Genomic DNA, 19,738 nt, shown 5'->3' with positions numbered 1-19,738 from the left:
TTTCACTGTAATATCTCAATTATAACATCTACTGCTTAATACACAAGGAAAAGTACAACAATGCTCAGAGAACTCAGTCAAACTGTACACCAGTTGCATTTTTTCTGATATAATAAAGGGCAATTTCTAAGGTTTACTCCAAAACTGTTTTTCCAATGTCTCAGATTAAATGGGGCTATTGTAAGGGCACCTTTGAGCAGGATCTATATCTACGTATAAATTGACTTCTTTCCTTACATCTGCAAATTAAACACAGACTAGTACACACATGGTGTTATATATATTTGTGTAAATTAGTGATTTTTTAATATTTTGCTTTTTTGATTTGATTTTGCAATTTGTGTTTTAAGTAACAAAAGAAAAAAAAGGGGTTTTTTCTAGCATTACTGAAACAAAGACATTTTGTAATGTAATAAGTAAAACACAAATAATATCTCAATTATGTTTGTACATTTTCGTTTTTTAGCATAAAAAAATAATGAAAACCATGACCGAATTAGAACGCTGATTATTTTATCTTACTAATTCAATGTGTACAGCACCAATTCACAACAACAGTCACTTCAAATAGCTTCATACTATAAGATAAAGAGCGTAAAATATTAAAAAAGCAGTCCCAACAATCTTACAAATATCTGTCATGATAAGAGAGCTATTTAAAAAAATATTTCCCTATAAACTATAAGGAGGCATAACAGACTCCAATGAGCCCGTTTAGTTTGCTCTGCTCGTTTGAGGGTTAGAAAATGATGTGCAATAGTTTCACAGCTAACTCATGACGAAGCTAGAAAAGTTTAGAGATTGAGCAATTTAATGGGCAATTAAATTGAATAAAAAATTCAGGAGATTACCATGCATATTTTAAGTTGTCTTGCACTTTTTCTGAGGGAGCCTGTCTGTGCTTGTTTATAGACTCTAACTAAATTATCAATGTTGTAGCTTTTGGAAATTAACACAAACCTTTATTATCAAGAACCATCAAATATGGGCAAGTTCCACATTTCAGATGCCAGTATTAATTTTCTAATAGCTTTTACTTGCTGTAAATATTCATACTGGACATTTAAATGCGCCTTCTTGATGCATAAAAGTAAAACAATCCAGACCTCTTCTGTGCAAATGCACATTTGGACATTTAGCTGAACATAACTTATTCCAAAGTTGACACTTTTTTTTAACTTTGTAAAGTAAATTTTAAGGACGACTTACTTTAAGGTAGACTTGTACTGAACAACTGGTTTTTGGAGTACTGCTCCAGACTTTGTATGTTAGGTGTGTAATGAACTCTATATTTAATTGCACCCTATTACTTCTCCTCCAACTGGAAACTTAACAGAGTTTAGGTCTGGTCAGGTTTGAGAAAAGGTGGAATCATATGTGCTGACCAGCAGGTGTCGCTGAGAGAGAGAATACCTACCTTTATCATCCTGATCCTACAAAGACAAAGAGAGATGGAGAGAGACAGAGAGAGGGGGGTGGGGGTGGGAGGGGGTGGTGGTAAAGACACAATTAATTATCATATTGAAAATTATTCCAGGAGTATCTTGACTATTATCAACAGAAGCCTATTTGAAAGCTTTGAGCTCTCTACTGCGAACGCATATACCCAAAGTTTTAGAGAGCAAGAATAATTACAGTGTTAGTGCAGCAGGGTGTGTGTGTGTGTGTGTGTGTGTGTGTGTGTGTGTGTGTGTGTGTGTGTGTGTGTGTGTGTGTGTGTGTGTGTGTGTGTGTGCATGCTTCGCAATTTTTAATTATCATCTCTTCACCACACGGAGCTGCTGATTGCAGCGTTGCTGATTCAAACAGTGTGAAGAAAACAGAAGAAGGGTGAGAGTGTGCGCTGACAACACGGTGATATCAACAGCATGTGTTAAACCTGTGCTCAGCATCACACTGTGTAAAGTGTGAATAAAGTCACATTGTTGCCTCACCTATGAACTCAGACTGAAACTTTTCTACGTCACAAATATCTAATTAAAAAATGGAGAGAAAGCTGCCACTCTCTCTGTAGTTTGACTTTGAATTAAGGTTTCCCCCTGCAATTCTTTATCTACTAACAGGTGGTGTGGCTGTCACTAACAGGGGCAATGCAGCCAACCCAGTCACTGACTGAACTACAAATCAAATGCGATTTAAAGGCTCCATAAAGAATAGATTTTTTAATTCTAGTGCCAATTAAGAACTTAAACTTTATTAAAGTAATGCCAGATGCCAGAAAAATTGTTCATTGTTCATAAACAGACAACCTATCAAATAACACAAGGTTAAACTAAATCGATATCAGCAACAGTAGCACTCATGATTGCCTGTAGCTCTCTCTGAAAAGCGACCTTTATTGTCTCTGTCATTTACTAATCAATCCAGCAATCAGTTTCAGCTGTTGTTGCACTTCCCCTTATTATCTGTTATAGCTACGATAGGTGTGTACTGTTGGAAATTTTAGATGTTTGCATTAATCATGACCAAAGGTTTAAATAGTGACACAGCTGACCTCAGCCTGAAGCAGCTTTAGTTACAGCCTTTTTTTTTTGCTTTGCATTCTGAAAATTTCCTTTAAGTCCTGGAATAAAATGAATCAGCTGGAAATGAGCAATAACAGTCCTTATTGAGTTTTGGTAAAGTTCAGGAATAGCAATCCCTCATGAAGTTTTGCGATAAAGTCATGGTTTTAGGTAAAAATGCCAAGTTTAACATTGCTGTGGTTTGAAGAAACCATAGATTGTTGTTCGAACACAGCAGGCAATCAGATGACTTTAATTTTGTTGTTTTAACACCCAGCCTCCTTTCTTTGTGGATTTTATCACATCAAAATAGCATCACGCTGCTTCTATCAACACTACCAACAGAAAATCATTGTGATTGTTATATCCACTAGATATAGGTGTTGTCTCGTGAGAGTAAAAGCAAATGTTTGATGCGACTGGAGGAAATAACAAGCTGTTGTGCCTCTCGATTGAGCCTGCCTGTAGTGGAGCACAAAATAGCTTTTAGATGTTTACTGACACTCTACACATCTGTACTATTTTAAGCTCACACATGTGACCTTATAACAGCATGATAAAGTTGCTCTTTGTGCTTCAAATGTTGCTGAAGCCTTTAGAGAGAAAACCATTCTCTGTCATATGGAGACTATCTCTCCACTCCGTTACATAAGTTCGGGGTATGACCCCCCACATATGGAATATGTGGAGAGAGTCTCTCACTCAGAGAACCAAGGTTACAGCGTAACCGTACTTTCTCTGCAATTACCCTGCGCACAAAATATTTAACACAAGTACAGCCTGACGTTGTGCCTTCTCTGTAATCAGATTCAATTAGTCATTTAAAAAACAAACAACAAAAAAACCCCATCATATTTTGGTGGTGTCTACCTTCAGCTGTCAATCTACCAACTGTCAGAAAACAACCAACCAACTGCTTTGTTTCATCTGACCTACAGTTCTTAAACCAACACAATATCCACCTTACTGCTCAAAGTAAGAAAAAAATTAAAATAAGACATTTAATGTCATGTTTTTTCAAAACAGTAAAGAGCTCAAGCTTTGCTTTTTACTTCTTTTGACATTTTACTGTTATGTTCAACACCTTGAATTAAAGTATACTGGTTTGAGAACTGGTTTGAGTTTTAAGATTTATGACAAACATTCATACTCACTGATCTGTCCTGAGACCTGCTCACTCTGACTGTCTTTAACCTCGACCTCTCCTTCTTTTCTGCCCTGTGAATAAAGCAAAAGACAGGTGCAAACGTTAGGAGGCATGCAGAGAGAGGATGAAAAAAATATGAACAGCGAATCAGCTCAATTAACACCCTGAAACTGTAAAACGAATTTAACGTCACAACGAGTGTCTCAGGTTGTTATGGATCTGAAAGAATGATTCGAACAAAGCCACAAAATATTGTTTCATCTGAAAAGTAATTTTGCAGCTTACTTTATTGGAATGTTGAAACTGTATATCTTTAAGCATCAGTATGAGATTACGGAGGTTTAAAATAGCACTGAGAGGAAGCAGAGGGAATTTTGTGCACTTATCCAGATGTTATGTAAGTTGACAGCGAAGAGCTGATTGCATGGTCGTGTCCATTAATCTAAATGGGCTGTGATCACCTTAAAACAGGTGCAAAGGAATAAAAGACCGAGACGGCATCGAAACACCCCAGCATACTCGGGTGTAGAAGGCATTTCCTCCCTGTGAAGGTTTCACTTGCTCCTGCTGTGGGGACATTTTTGTCTCCTGTGTTTAAATTTAGCTTTGTCACTTCCTGTGCAGGACCATTTCCTGCTGGCGATCACATCCAACTCTAGAATTTCAAATAAGCTGAATCTCTGGGACCTGTTTCTCTGCTGCTTAGCTTTCTTTTTTAATTTAAAAAAGCCAGATGTGTCTTTGTAAAAAGTCTTATGTAATACAGCTTTTAGCCCCCTGATGTCGAGCTCGACAACTGTCATTGACAAACCAGCAATAACGTAGTGAATAAAAAAGAACATCGCAATGATAACTAAAGATATATTCTGGGTTATCCTGTTCTTTGAATGCTGACATCTTTATAAGAGCATGCTTACAATTAACTTTATCTCTAAAAAATGTCCTCGGAAAAAGGCATGAGGAAAAAAACAGAGCAGGTGAGCAGAAAGAGGAGAAGAAGCAAGATTAAAAAAAGAAGAAAAGCAGCAGACGAGAGGAAAAGGAGTCGAAGTTAAAGAGGAGTAGAATAAAGAGACCTCCATGGAAAAGAAGAGAGGAGAGCAGCAGGAGGGATGATTGAATACAGTTATATCAGAGGCTGAACACAGCTTACATTAAAAGACTGACTGAACTTTAATAATTACCTTTCATCATAACACTAATGCTAATAGCGCATAATCCAGCTTATCATTTTTAATATCCTGCAGACAGATAAATTGTAAAATCTAAATCTCTGGCAGACATATTCTAACATCTTTAACAATTTTCAAACTACAGCCTGTAATATATGAATTTCTATTACTTCTGTTTCTAGGCTGTTTTTTTAAACTATAACACAGTTATCTACGTAGCCCTAATGCTCAAGCCTCTGCTTTAACACCTCAGTCTATTAATACCTCTCTGTCAAACCCATATGTGACAATCTGCTCATTTCACTCACTCCTACTCTTCCTTGCCACCTTGAATCCCTTCTTTCCTCTCTAACACTCCTTCACTTTCCTTCCTTACACCCCATCACTTTCCACATCCCTCTGCCCCTGGTCATCGCCTCCCTCTGTGTCACGGATGGTAAAACGACTCGTCTTAAATTGTCTTCTCCTTGCACCTCAGAAATCTAACATCTGTCTGTCACCTCGTCCAGGGCGAAACAAGTGGAGAAGGTAGAAGGAAGGAAAGTTGGCATATATTTCCACCACAGGATTACATTCAGCAGATTCTTCGTAATGATGATGCTCGCAGTGATATGAGTCAACACAAAAACGACACTCTGGTGTAAAGACTGAAGCTAATTTGAAAATGAATCTCCGACCACGGATGCTGTCCCCAGGAAACAGCTGCCAAGCTGTCTGTATTTTAAACAGCACGGAGCTGAAATCCAGCGTCAAATTAAGTCAGAATGGGATGACACATTGAAACTAAGTAGATTTTTTTCTCTGTCTTTTTTATTTTGAGCCACAACAAACAAATAAAAGAAAAACCCATTTAGTAAATCATGAAAAGAAGATACACAGTCTTCCACCTTGATATTCCTCATGGAAAGGTGCCAATGTGAACAAACACTGTGGACGAACACATTTGTTTGTTTTCTTATTAGTCTTCTTAGTTTTCTAATTTAATTTTGTGAAGGTTTATGGTTGACTCCAGGGTCTGCTGTATAGTGGCCTATCACAATAAGCCTGGACAGACTTGTATTATAATAATCCTCATCCTAATGAAATGACTGAAGACCACACTGACGCTCATTCTGGTCTGGACTGTTTTCATTTGATTTAATCTGTATGTGTGAAAAACTTAATAATACTTCATTTTAAAGCCTTCTGAAAAGAGTCAGATTCAGATTTCTAACAGATGAACAGAAAGAAAATATAAGTGTAAAAGTTATCATTCAATATTTGTATTGAACAAAGATTCAAATGTGAACATTTTTAGCTGATAGCAACAACTCAAAACTAGATTTGAGGGAATGGGCGGACTTGACTTTAACGCTTCTACTTTAGTTAATAAAACAAAAATCAATAAAACCATCCACCCACTCCCATCTGAAACCCTTTGAACTCTGACCTCCGGCGGCTGGGGATGACCCCGACTTCCGGGCAGTTTGGGGGCGGGGGGCTGAGGTGACGGGCGGGCCACCACTCCTCTTCGCTGGCGCTGCTCACGTGGAGGATATCCCCAAAATGAAAGGGCAGGGCCTGATTGGGCGCGCTCAGATCCGAAGCACTTCCATCATAGTCAAACAAGGCCCTGCAGGGGGACAGAAAACAAATGACGCATGCAGTTACACGCTCAGCTTCAGCGCGACAAGCCATTCTGCTGGAGGACAGGTTAGTTGATGACATATACATTTCATTTTGAAGTTTGAAACTAGATTTCTTTTCTCTAAACAGATAGAAAGACGTGCTGGAATAAATACAAGATGAAAAACAGCTGAGAACTGTTTTTCTACACAACAAATTATTTTTTTAATTACTAATTTATGACCTTGTCTTGGAGCACATGGCACCGCGTATGTGTCTGAAGTTGTGCACATCTGTCTGTGTGAGTGTCACTGTGTATGTGTGTGCAGTAGTCCGTCTCTGTGACCACAGAGATGCAAACCCATCCAGAGGGAAAAGACCTGGGAAAGTAGGCCAGCGTGTGTGTGTGTGTGTGTGTGTGTGTGTGTGTGTGTGTGTGTGTGTGTGTGTGTGTGTGTGTGTGCGCAAAGGAAGTAGAGCTGAAATAACCAACATCCCCTAAAGTCCCTACTGCCTTCATCAATAAAACAGAACAGAGACAGAGAAGGAGAAACAGAAGAAAATTAGACAGAGAGGTAGACACAGACAGGCCAACAGAGAGCCTGACATTTGTACAAAAACACAGCACTTCGTGCTTTTTTAACGATACATCAAGATGATAAAAGAAAAGACTTGAGTGCTTTAATTTTAGGTGGAGGCTAAAAACTGACAGCCTGCATTAGTATTACTGTAATATATGTTAACAGGCGCTGTCTACCAGGACTGCGAGCAGGGCAGAAGGATTGCAGGTGAATTCACTAAAGTGTTCAGGGTGACGCTGATTAGCTGCAACAGCACAAAAGCTTTAGTTAAGCTGCTCTGTTGGTGACAGCGATAATTAGATTAGATTAAACCTGAAGCCGGTTTAAACTGTGTACAGTAATCATCAAACACAATATGTTGCCTGTGACAATGATGGTAGCACGATGCTGTGATACTTGATATTTACTGCAAGACAACCACTTATTATAGACGTATAATTATATAAACCTCTGTATAAACATTTTTACAGGCAGTCATATTTTTTAATGCTAAGCTGTGGTCATGATAGGTTATGGAAGTATAGAAACTGACCACTCACTATTATATTTATGATAAGCATGAACTCATTTTGATCTTTGTAGGAAAAATCAGAAGAAACTCTACAAAAGTGTTTAAAAAATGATTTTAGTAGACCACATGCAGCCTATAGATCTGTTGTAATGGGAGCTACTGTACAGTGAGATATTTAGATATGTTCCCATAAAGTCAAAGGAAAGTCAGGTATTCTAAATGGCATGACAAGGTACATGAACATCACAAGCTGTAAACATAAAGTACTTTTTTAAATTAGTGGATATTTGCTGCAACAAGAAGCAGAAAATATAACATACAATAAAAAACACATCCCGCCTAATTTTGCAGCCACCAAGTTACAATGATAGATGGTGTGCAGAGTTATTAAAGTCGCAGCTATGTAAATATAATTCTGTTAAATCAGTTACAGGTTATCAATTACACTCAGTTTATTTGTACATGAGAACCTTTGAAATCTAATTACTCGAGGGAAGGGACACACATTTAATTACTGCAGCGTGTAGCCACCTAACAGACTGCAATTATAGCACAGTGTGTGTGTTAACCTGTGGACATTTTCAACATTACATAACATGTAAATGCTATTTTTGTACAGCAATCCGATTATTGCCTAAATTGTGTGCCCGTGTGCCTAAAATCAATGACCTGTTCTCAGTATTACATTCATTTGAATTCCTCTGAGGAATTTGTCCAGTGGGGAAGCACACATGAATTACTGTAACCAGTCTGTAAAAGAAACGCACACCCATTGTGTTAGAGATTTTGCATAGCCAGCAGCCTTTTGTCCAAAGAGCACTGCAGTTTAACTTTCCAATGAATACTCATATAGAATTACTGCACATGTGCATATTATTTCCAGAGGTGAAAACGGCTGTGTGACACTGCTGTCATAGGCGAAACAGCCAAATTAAAGTAAACCCCCATTCACATGTAGATTAGCGGTACACAACATCACACAACATTAACTGCACGCTTGTGATAACAGACATTAACATTCTGCAGCACAAAGCTAAGAGAGAACAGCTTACCATCTAACTGACATTACAGCAGCACATGTAACAGCCTCAGTCATGTTCCCTAACAGGCATGCACTGTATGTTGATGCTGAGGAAGTAGAATGAGAGCACATTGTTGTTTGTTTTTTTAAATAATCCCCTTTTTTCAGAGTTTATCTGTTTATTTCTTCATTTCTATTTGTTTCATTTCAAGTTTTACATTATTTGTGGAATATAGTATGACAATGTCTAAGGCAGGAGAGTCAGGGGAGAAAAAAAAGGGGTGGGGGCGGGTGTGTAGTGGAAGGCGTAATACAAATAGAAATGCATAATGCATCGGCAACTGCCGCATCTGTAAGAAAAACAAACATACAACACCTGCAGCACAAACATTCGAAAATGCACAGGTACATAAATCAACAATCTTCTTGTGGGGTGTGTGTGTGTGTGTGTGTGTGTGTGTGTGTGTGTGTGTGTGTGTGTGTGTACGAGTGTGAGAGAGAAAGCGAGAGTGTCGATTGTGAGTGTGAGTGTGTCTTTGTCATGAAATGCACTTGAAAATGAGGGTGGAAAGCTGCAGCAACTCCCCCCAGGAGCCGGAGGCACACAGAGATGGATCTGGGAGAACAGAATCTTCCGCAGTCCCCCAAGACTACGGAAGACCTAAGGCCACAGATCTCAGTGATATCTGCGGGAGTCCCAGAAGCCCAGAGGCGATGGGCAGCTGACCCTGCCAGAGGCCAAACACCCCAGTACGAACTGAGATCAGGGCCCCAGGGCTCCAAGCGCCCAATACCCATCTGGTACCCAGCAGAGCTCCCCACAGCTCCAAGCCGCCCCAGACCACCAAGGGAGTGGGTCAAAAAGAGTATATTTCTAACATATTAGATTCTCTTCATTGGTTCCCAGTTAAATCCTGAATCAAATCCTCCTCACATACAGGTCTTGAATAATCAGGCCCCATCTTAACTTAAAGACCTCTTAGTGCCATATCACTACAATAAAACACTTTTCTGTCAGGGTGCTGGCTTATTTGTAGTTCCTAAGATATTTTAAAGTCGACTAGGGGGCAGAGCCTTCAGCTTTCAGGCCCCTCTTCTTTAAAACATCAAAAGAAAAGGTACGTCATCTCTACTTTTAAGATTAGACTTTACTTTCTGATAAAGCATATAGGGCTAGATCAGGTGAGCCTGAACCCTCCCTGAGTGTTTCTTCTTCACTCACCTGTTTTCATTGTGCGTGTGTTTATTCTCCGCATTTAATCACGAGTTATTATTAACCTCTGGTTCTCTTCCACAGTGTATTTGTCTTCCTCCCCTCTCCCCCAACGGCTCGTGGCAAACACCCGTCCCTCTCTGAGCCTGCTTATGATGGAGGTTTCCTCTGTTAAAAGGGAGTTTTACCTTCCCACTGTGGCCAAGTGTTTGCTCATAGATGATCCTCTGATTGTTCCTGTTTTTCTCTCATATTATTGTCTCCGCGTTACAATACAGAGCTCCTTGAGGCAACTCTCACTGTGATCTGGAGCTATATAAATAAAACTGAATTGAATGTTTAAATGATACTCACAGATCTCTCAGATTATCAGAAATACTTTTGACTTTCTCCATTTTGACACAAAAAATCAGATCTTATGTTGAGATTCACTTTAAAATATATGAACGTCTGGTCACCGGAGTTACTGGGGTGGTAGTAAAAAACTATTTGCATAACTGGTCCTGAGCGTACATTATTCCAACGTTTGTACAGCCTAAAACACAAAATTTGCCTTAGGGCTTTGTAACATATACAACCATACAACTCCCCTTCCCACAGCCTTCAGCAGAAAATGAATTCTAACATTAAATGTCACTATATTAGGTTGAAAAAAGCCATAAAATAAACTAAACTTTGAAACTATAACACTCGGTTTCAGGACTTGCTGCAGCATTTTAAAATGCTTGCAGCAGGACTCAGTTCAGCAGACACAGCTCTGATTTTTCAGTGCACACATTCAGACCAAAGCAAGAATAAAATGATCTTTATATAGTATATGGACACCGACAGGTGACAGCTGACTGAGAATCTTTCTAATATACAAAAATAAAACAATAAAAAAGCCAACGAAGGATTCAGACATTTAAAATAAACTCTATACCTTCAATGAAGACAGGACATCATCTTTTTACTGCAGCAACCCCTGAGCCTTTCCGCAGTGAGATATACAATTACAATGCTACTGAACCATAGGCTGTGTTTAAAATAGACCATAATGGTGTGAATGTAAAATGAGGCAGGAAAGAAGAAGAATGGAGGAGAGGACACATGCTCACCTTTTATGCAAGGCCCAGCTGCACATACAGTGTGTCACTTTGTTTCAGTGACATTTCCTCTGACGAAAGGTTAGCCTGTCTTTTACACACACATTTATGCACACACAGATCCTGTATACACACACAAGTACACACGGCAGCAGCCCACACGCACACACAAAGCCATCTGTCATGCGCCGACATCCTCAGCTCGACCAATCAGCTGCCAGTCTCACAGTGCAATTTGATTGGTCACTTCTGGGCAGTGTCCAGATATAGGAAGTTCTTGCACGACATTGATTTATGCTTTACGTGGGCTGTTGGAGGGGTTATTACATTACTGTCTGCAACCGTGAAAGATCCTGATTTTGAAAAGAGTTGGGGGAAGATTGCCGTTAACACTGACGAGGTGGTGGCTTAAAATATGTATTATGATAATTCTTATGGAAACATGCATATAACGTCTGTAACTTTGGGGTTTTGTACAGTGAAAGTGTGATTTGTGTCATTCACATGTCACGGTGAACTGTGATGTCATTTCTTACGACACTATTATCAGGTTAAAACTAAACTCTTACAGACTCGTGATTAATGACATCAGCCTTATCTGTACTTTGGGTTCAAGGATAATTAGGAAATGTTAAGAAGCACTGCTTGGCCGATGCCTCGTTAAAGCAGCAACATGCAGCAGACTCTCAGTTTCATTCGTGTTAACTTTGTTGAGAAAGAGCCCCCTAAATGGATGGTGGCCAGTCCCCTCAGACATAGTTAAAAGTTTTTCTCCACAGCAGAATTTAATTTAGGTGCACTCTGGTAGAAGACATTCTAATGCAGGCTTCTAATCATTTAATCAAGTGAGCAGTGGACATTTCTCCTCACTTTTAGCCTGAGCCAAATGAAAACAGTGGATGGGGGCACGCTTAATTTATGCTAATGATAATCATGCCTGCGGCTAACTACTTAAAAATTTAACAAACATGATGTCAAACAGCTGCAATGCCATGTTTCCTGATAATGAGCCACTGGATATATAGTTCAGTATGAGGATTTGTTTTAATGAGGGGGGATTTGAGGCAGAAGCATCAAGAGTCCTCTAGCATCTTGCTGTAAGGAACCAATTTTTTATGAAATAAAAACCGAGAAAAGTAGGGGGGGGGGGGGGTCAATCAGTCTGTTTCTCAGTCAGATGAAGCAGACGATCAGTCAGTGGGATAAATCTTTTTGATTTATTGGTCTACAGCTCCCCGATAGCTGACTGCGACCTTTGGCCTGTAGCTCCAAGTTTAGACTCTGACGCAACGCTCTTTCTCTCCGTCTGATCAGAATGTGCGTGTTCGGCGGAGAGAGAGTGCGTTATTGAAGGTGACATTCATCCCAGCTGCACCCACTCTTTCCTTTCAGGTCACTTGCACACAGCTCAAGTCAGATATTCCTTTCGTCTAGAATGCACTCAATTTTGCGTTTCTTTTTTTTTTTCAACTGAGCTAAAAATTACATGAAAAATACAGAGGTGCAGGATATTTTACTGTTTGTATCAAAAAAAAATTGTAAAACTTGACAGACATGAGTTAGTAGATTAAGAAAGACATGGAAAAACATTTATAAACATGAAAACCATCCAACCTTTTTAACAGTTCTGCTTTTTTGTGCCAGTTAAAAGGTTCTTCTTCCTGATCCTGAGATCAAACTCTTTAATATTGAAAGCTTGAATTGTTCTAAGTGACAAATATGATATGACATGATAAATATACAGGAGAGAGCAACATTCAATGACATTTCAGCTGGAAGATGTTCATTATAATGTTACGCTTGGTCTTTAATCAGCCAGTGGCACAGCCTACTGAAATGCACAAAGATTGATTGTGCCTTCTCTTTCTTTGACATCTCTTGCCATGATTAGAGAAAGCATCGCTTTTTTAATCCAAAAGTCAAATAGATACCCACAGATTTGTTCTTTGACCACCTTCTCTGGTGCTTTTTCTGCTTAACTGAAGTAACCTAAAAGAAAATGCTTGTCTTCCTAAAGCCTCATTTAGTGTTGCCATTAGAGCTGCTTTTCCTGTCTTTGCTTTCCATGTGATTGATCTTCCAAGAGCTCCAATGTGACTTATGTGGACCCAGCGACCCAGCGTTTTAATCAATATTTCAAAGACTGTGATTCTTGTGAAGAAAGGACATCAAAAAGTGGAGCTGGTTTCCGGCTGAAACCGCTTCTGGGCTCTAAAGACGGAACCCAGGAATCGGGCGGGCAAGGACAAGAATGACACGAGGACAGAAGGACGCTCACAGAGGTGGCAGGCTGGTGGATGTGTGAGTGTGACCCTGTGCCACACACACGTCTAATTGTGATTTCAGATGTGATAACCTCACACAGTAGACAGCTGAGATAAGGTCCTCGAATGATTGTGCCACATTGATGAACACTGGATAATCAGTCACCTCTGTCTGCCCTGTGTGTGTGTGTGCGCGCGTGTGTTGTGTTGTACCTGACGTAAAGTGTGCGCTTCTGTGTGGAGCGGAGAGACGTGGAGCTGGAGCTGACACTGCTGGTCATCATCTGTTCCCTCAGGTCATGGATCTTTGCCTCGAAACGACTGTACTCTACACACAAAGAGACACACAGTAACGTTGTTAGACCTATTGGGCTTGAGATAACAAACCTTACCTTTTTATTTAAACAAAATATGGTTTATGTTTTTCATCAAAGAAAAGAACAGAGCGAGAACAAACTGGCAAAACACATTTTTACAAATGGCGGCAGCAAGTAGTTGAGTTGTGACGACAACTACAGAAAGTAGGGTTTGTTTTTTTTCCCCTGCATTCAAGATCAGAAAGGATTCCCTCTGTGCTGAGTTACTCCACTCAGCTGCAAACACACTGCTCTCCCAGACAAGCACACGCACAGTCTGAGTTATCAACGGATTCTCTACAGCCATAATCTAACAGTCTGTTTGATGTGAATGTTAACTCCTGTTACATCAGACCCGATCCATGTTAATATCGTCATCAACACATACATTTACAGTCGTGCGTGCACAGTGTGCTTTAAACTCCACGTAGATGCAAAATGACTCAGACCTAAATAGATAAACGTGCCATACAGTGCAACTGAAAACAACTGAATCCTTTTAAAGGGCCACATATACAAAGAAATAAGTGCACTTGCAAACTTACAGTTGGATTCATGACACATGCGCAATACTGTTCTTACCACTTAGTGGATGTTAAGGAAGCAAAATAATTGAAATCAAATCGTGGAAAATGCATTTTTCACGCTTCTTTTTTAATCCAGACAACGCCACAGCCCCTGATTTTTCCACGTAAGGAAATATGCTTGCCTAGAGATGTTTTACAAGAGAGACTGAAGAAAGCGAAGCAACAGCATCTGAGGTGGAAGCCAGACCTTTCTGAAAAGATGCTGGGATGAAAAACTAAGATGCATGTTATATTCCATAAGAGAGACAGAGACTGAACTGGTAAAAAAGACTTCTAATAAACTTAATGTTAAAGAAGAAAGAAAGAAAAGAGTCTCTTGTCCAGGTAAAGGACAAAGACCACCGGATCTGTCAGGCCAAGATTAATAACTTGCCACGATTATATTCAGAATTGAGATAGGATGCTGCTATCTGAGTGTGAAAGTGATAACATACATCACTATCACACATTACACATACATAGCAGCGAGCGATCGAACGACCATCCGACTATTAGATCACCTGCTCTACCGCCTAAGCTTAGAGTACCAACGGAAACATTAAAAGAGAGAGAGATACGGCTCTCAATTTGGAGCAAAGTCAGCAAACTTTTTATGCAGTTTTTATCATTTTGTAACAGGCAAGCTCATGTGCCCCCAGTGACCACTGAAATTAAAGATAACACTCTGAAATAACTGTTAAAAGATGTGTCGGGAGAACTTCAGATGGCTGGCAAGTGGCGAGACATTGTTTTTAATTTGCCATATCATACTCAGCCTTTCCAAATGTTTCTAGGTAGCACACTAACTAAATTGAAATTCTCAATCTTAATAATGCACACTAAACCCAGACTGGTTAATTGTTTCTCAAACTGGGAAAATAGCCCTAGGCCCGCATGAACCACTCTGGGATGTGGGCAGCACTTCACACTCATTCTGTCCTTTTTTTTTCCTCGCATAAAAAGATCTAAACACATTCTTCAGCTTATCATTCATGTAAAGTTTGACCACAAAAAATGTTTAAAGTGAGTTTCTTTGGGAGATGAACTGGAATGATACCATAAGCTCATGTGACTCAGACCAGTGCTGACACAGAGAGCAGTGGGACATATTAGGGCTAGACGTAGGTGGAAAATGGGTGAGTCTGCACTGAGGAGCTCCATTATACATGCACAACGATTTCACATAGTGACGTTCCGGCCGCTCAGCAGTGGTGTGACACAGCATCACTGGTGCAGCGTTTTCATGGAGTTATTAACTTTTTATTTACTCCTTGGCTGAAATGTTACAGATCTGCAAGAGGCACACAATACTGGAGCCCAAAGTAAAATGACATTGACGTATTGGATGGGAAAACGGCTGAGTTGTTTGCACTCACATCCTCGCCATTCAGCACCACAGTTGCAAATGCAATTACACAGCATCCAGTTTTTCTTAGTAAACCTGTGCGGACCCGTAAATACATTGCTGAATTTCCAAACAGCATTTTTAGTTTAATTGCTGGGAACAATTGTATACTCATCTCCCTTGAATGGCATGAAGTAAATTGCGCGAGGCCGACCGATCGGCCAATCAATGCAAAGTGCACTGATTTGCTCAAACACTCAGCACAGCTGCCTCGTGCTTTAGTGTCCTTCTGCTAGATGCAGCAAAAACACTTTACCGTCTCACCCGATATTTCAGTGGCCATTAAAATGTCATTCAGCCTCTTTATTTATAAGCTAAAGTATTTTGCGGTATACACAAAGTGGAAACACAAGTATTTCAGCTGATGTGCAATGATGGCTTCGACAATATCTGGACACACTTCCTCTAGCAATAAAGTACATAGTTTTAACCTTTAGCAAGCTGCCGCAAACGGCAGTATTTTGATCCGGAGTGGCTGAACAAGCAGCAGAAATGTGTAATAAATCCTTCCTGACTGTCTTCTACTCTGCTTAGCACCACACAGCTTCCCAGAAAATATCTCAACTAATACACGGATGACAACGCCGCAGGCAATAAGCCTGAAAAAGCCCCTCTGAAGGATGTCCCTGTGAGTGAGTGTGCGTATGTGTGTATCTGAACCATTGCTGTGGACTACAGAATCTAATTAACCCTGAGTAATTCAATCATTCTCTAGGTACACACGGTCATGAACACACACACACACACACACACACACACACACACACACACACACACACACACACACGCTGATCCGAAACCTGCAGTGTCTCCTGCTTCTTCTTTCCCAGATATGAGCTGATATCCCCACAAAGCTCTCATTAGACTGACACACTGACACGAACAACTAAACAGCGCTGAAAGAGCTGGAAGCCACGTGAAACGAGCAACATGATCTGCAATTAGCTTTTGATTTTTCCACAGATAAAAAAGCAAGAAAAAAGAAAATAGAGCCGTAATATATTGTTTCTGATTAGGATATTTCCCTCCGAGGATGACTGAATTGCTGCATTTGATGTCTCCATTAAATGACAGGTTTGAATAATCTAAAAAAGAAAATAGCAATCTGCCTCCATCTTTCCATAAAAAGATGAAACTCAAGAGCCTTTTGCTGAAATACATGTGTTAATTTATTCCTTTAATCTTACATATTTTTCATTGGCAACCCCAGTCTGGCTTTTTCAGATTTAGACCGAAATCAGCAGTAATCCCTCACGAATTGGTGGATTAACATATGTATTTTTCTCAGTTTCAGCTTGACGGACCAGACGAAAAACTTTCACATCCTCGGCAACTGACTGTAAACACAAAGTGAATCTATACAACACAGGATCAAGAGCAAGAGAGAGAGAAAAGTCAGGGAAGGAGGCAGGAAAAGAAGAACAGAAAGGAGAGAAAAGGCAAAGGGGGAGAAGAAGCAGAAAAGATGTAATGCAGCAGAATAAAAATCTGTTCGTAAAACAAAGAATGAAAGCAGTTTATGAATCAATATAAACAAAGACAGAGCTACTGTAAAGCTACAGAGATACGCTTTTCCTCTTCTTTCTGATCTATGCAACAAAGACTGTGCTGCAGCTAAGATATCGGTTCTATTAACTCCTGATCTTGAATGCAAAGACAAAGCCTGTGCTGCCAAGGATGCAGCTCTGATCTTCTTTTGTTTTCAGACCCAAGCTAATGCTGATGCAGTTAAAGTGGGAGCTGAAATCCTGATCATTCTTTAAAGTCCAGTTTAGTGAAAGAGCAAAAGCAGCACAGCACAGAAAAAAAACAGAAGTGCTGAAAGTGGGAGAAGTTATCGGCATCAAAACTTGCTAGCCATCTACACAGAAGCTAACATGTCACTGCTGTATCAGTGGCCACAAGATGGATAACACAGTGTTAGAGTCTCAGACATTTATCCATTAACGCCTCCCAACAATGTTACCCAGAAACAGCTGTTAGGTTGTTACCAGAGGCGAGATGTAAAGAAGTAAATCGCTTCTCCCACTCTTGCTGTACTCACAGGCTGCTGGCAGACACCGTCCGCGATGTGATACCGTCACAGGGGCTCTCAGATCAGTGTCTAAGCCAGGGAGAGCGAGGTTTGAAGCTTAGAGTCCTGAGACGTGAATGAGAGGAAAAGGATAGAGAGAAAGAGAGGGAGCCCGTTCCACGTTGGATGCAGCACAGGAGAGAGCAGGAGAGGAAAGATGCGAATGTGTGTCTACGTAGGTATGTAGCAACGTGTGGTGGAGTGGGGAAAAAATATGTGTGCGTAAAATCGGTCCAGTGCGGCTCAGCTGCCAGAGAAACAACAGATGCTAACTCTTTCTCTCTCTCTCTGTCTCTACTACACTCCACTCTTGCTCCATCTCCCGTTCGCTGGTGCGTTCATTTTGCTCCTCCCCCTCTTTGACAGCAGCTAGCACACCCACCCACACACACACACACTGTTTCCTCAGGTCACTCATGCAGAAAGCTGAGTCAATGCCAGGCTCTCCTGCCCTACTTTGGCCCAGGGAATCAGTCTACAAGCCACACACACACATGGTAAAGCTTGACCAAGCATTCTGAATATTGATTTTTGGGAAGCTTAACTAAGAGGTCAATTCATAGCTCTTAAATGGATTTTCTTTTCATTTTGTATAGCAGTCACATAAAAAATGAGACACTATCATTTGTCTTAATAAGTATACGCAATTAAACTCTTTCTGCGCTGCATGATTTGTCTGCGCCTCCATCTGTCTCACTTTCCCCACTTCCACAGTTGGGACGGTTCTTTCTTGCATGTGTTTGGCTTCTAAGAAATCTTAAAGATTATAACAATATTCCCATGTAAAAGTGAACAGGTTGTGCTACAATTTTCTGTAGACAAACGGAAATCATGTGGGTTTCATATCATCGGCATTTAACTGCCAACACAGATCACCGCAGTGTAGCATTAACAGATTAAGAACAAGAAAGACACAGGTATATAATATACAGGGATAATGTGGAGCTGGATAAAAGGTAAGTAGAAGGTGAGGAAACTAGGAGGCAGAGGCAGTGGGGGGAAAGATGATGATGGCAGAGACTAATGGCTTGTGTTCCCTCCTCTCCTCTCCTCTCCTCTCCTCTCCTCTCCTCTCCTCTCCTCTCCTCTCCTCTCCTCTCCTCTCCTCTCCTCTGCTCTGCTCTCTCTAGAGGAGCATTGTTACTCCATTGAGCAGCTGGCAGAGGCCTTTCCCTGCATTGTGCAGCTTCAGTGCTATCCAACACAAAACCGCTAGAGATAGGCATTTCACATCATTAGGATTGTGTGCATTGCACCAATACATTCTCCTTTCAGATCACCCTTTCCTTTAACAGAGGAAAGAGACCGCCCTAATTGTGAATAACTGCCACGAGTGAACCCCTAAGAAAAAGGACAATATCTCTCAAAGGGTTGATCCTCATTCATTAAATGAATATACATACTTTTCCCTTCAGTTTTTATGTCCCACGGGAAGAAGCATGGATCATATATGCAGTTTTTTTCCACTGTTTATGTCATCATTGCTGTAGCGTTTGGATTTTTCTTGTACATTTAAATGTTTCCCGAGGGTTTCTTGTTTCCACTTGCAGCACTATGGAGAAATAATTTAATCAGCAGACCATTGCATACTTGCATCATGCAGACAATACACCTCCTTGTTGCCAGTTCAGCACTGCTCCACATACTGAAAGAAGAGAAGCTTATAGTAACAAAAACAATGAAGAGGACTGCTAGCTCGCAAACATTTATTTAAATAATGTACCATTAAATTATGCCCCCAAAAAAGAAGGAAACACATACTAAACACATAATGAGAAAACTGCACTGAACTGCTTCAATTTGACTCTTTTTCACTAATTTTTAAAATTCTTCAGAAACTGAATTTGTCCAAGGACGTAAATAATTTGCAGGTTCTTGCTGTGCTTGCATGGGTTTCTTCGGGTGCCCACAGTAACTTGGTGAGTCTAAATTGGCTGTGGGTTTGGATGTGAACGTTAGTAGTTGTCTGCCTCTCTTCGTTACCCTGTTATGCACCAACAACCTGCCCAGGATCTACTCCTCCGATAACCCCAGTGTCAGCTGGGAAAGGCTGCAACCTCCCACAACTCCAGTAGTGGACACAGACCTCTTCTTGGTTCATTAGCTGAATTTAAAAAAAAAACCCCACACACATACAAAATAAAACCCCAATCCAAATTCTTCACGTTATAAGCCTGCTTTATACGTCTACAATAAGCCCTGGCTCCAAAAATAGCAGTGCTGCAAGAGGCTCA

General features: G+C 40.3%; 1 protein-coding gene across 9 annotated transcripts in view; it reads right to left on the bottom strand.

Annotated features, from left to right (window-relative positions):
* The window catches only part of LOC309692454 (discs large homolog 1-like protein), a 112,866-nt gene that overhangs the window by 7,616 nt on the left and 85,512 nt on the right, over positions 1-19,738 (bottom strand). For 7 of the 9 annotated variants that reach the window (XM_082510956.1, XM_082510958.1, XM_082510959.1 and 4 more), the window contains 4 exons: positions 13,317-13,431; positions 6,253-6,435; positions 3,659-3,722; positions 1,418-1,433 (listed from right to left, as the gene is read on the bottom strand). In XM_082510956.1, coding sequence (XP_082367082.1) covers positions 1,418-1,433; positions 3,659-3,722; positions 6,253-6,435; positions 13,317-13,431 — 378 coding nt within the window. Of the gene's footprint in view, positions 1-1,417; positions 1,434-3,642; positions 3,723-6,252; positions 6,436-13,316; positions 13,432-19,738 lie in introns of all 9 variants that reach the window. The other 2 variants (XM_082510963.1, XM_082510957.1) reach the window with 1 other exon arrangement.

This window comes from Aulonocara stuartgranti (genome assembly GCF_965226115.1).
Source record: "Aulonocara stuartgranti genome assembly, chromosome: 17".
Classification (NCBI taxonomy): Eukaryota; Metazoa; Chordata; class Actinopteri; order Cichliformes; family Cichlidae; genus Aulonocara; species Aulonocara stuartgranti.
This window is presented reverse-complemented; position numbering and strand designations above follow the sequence as displayed.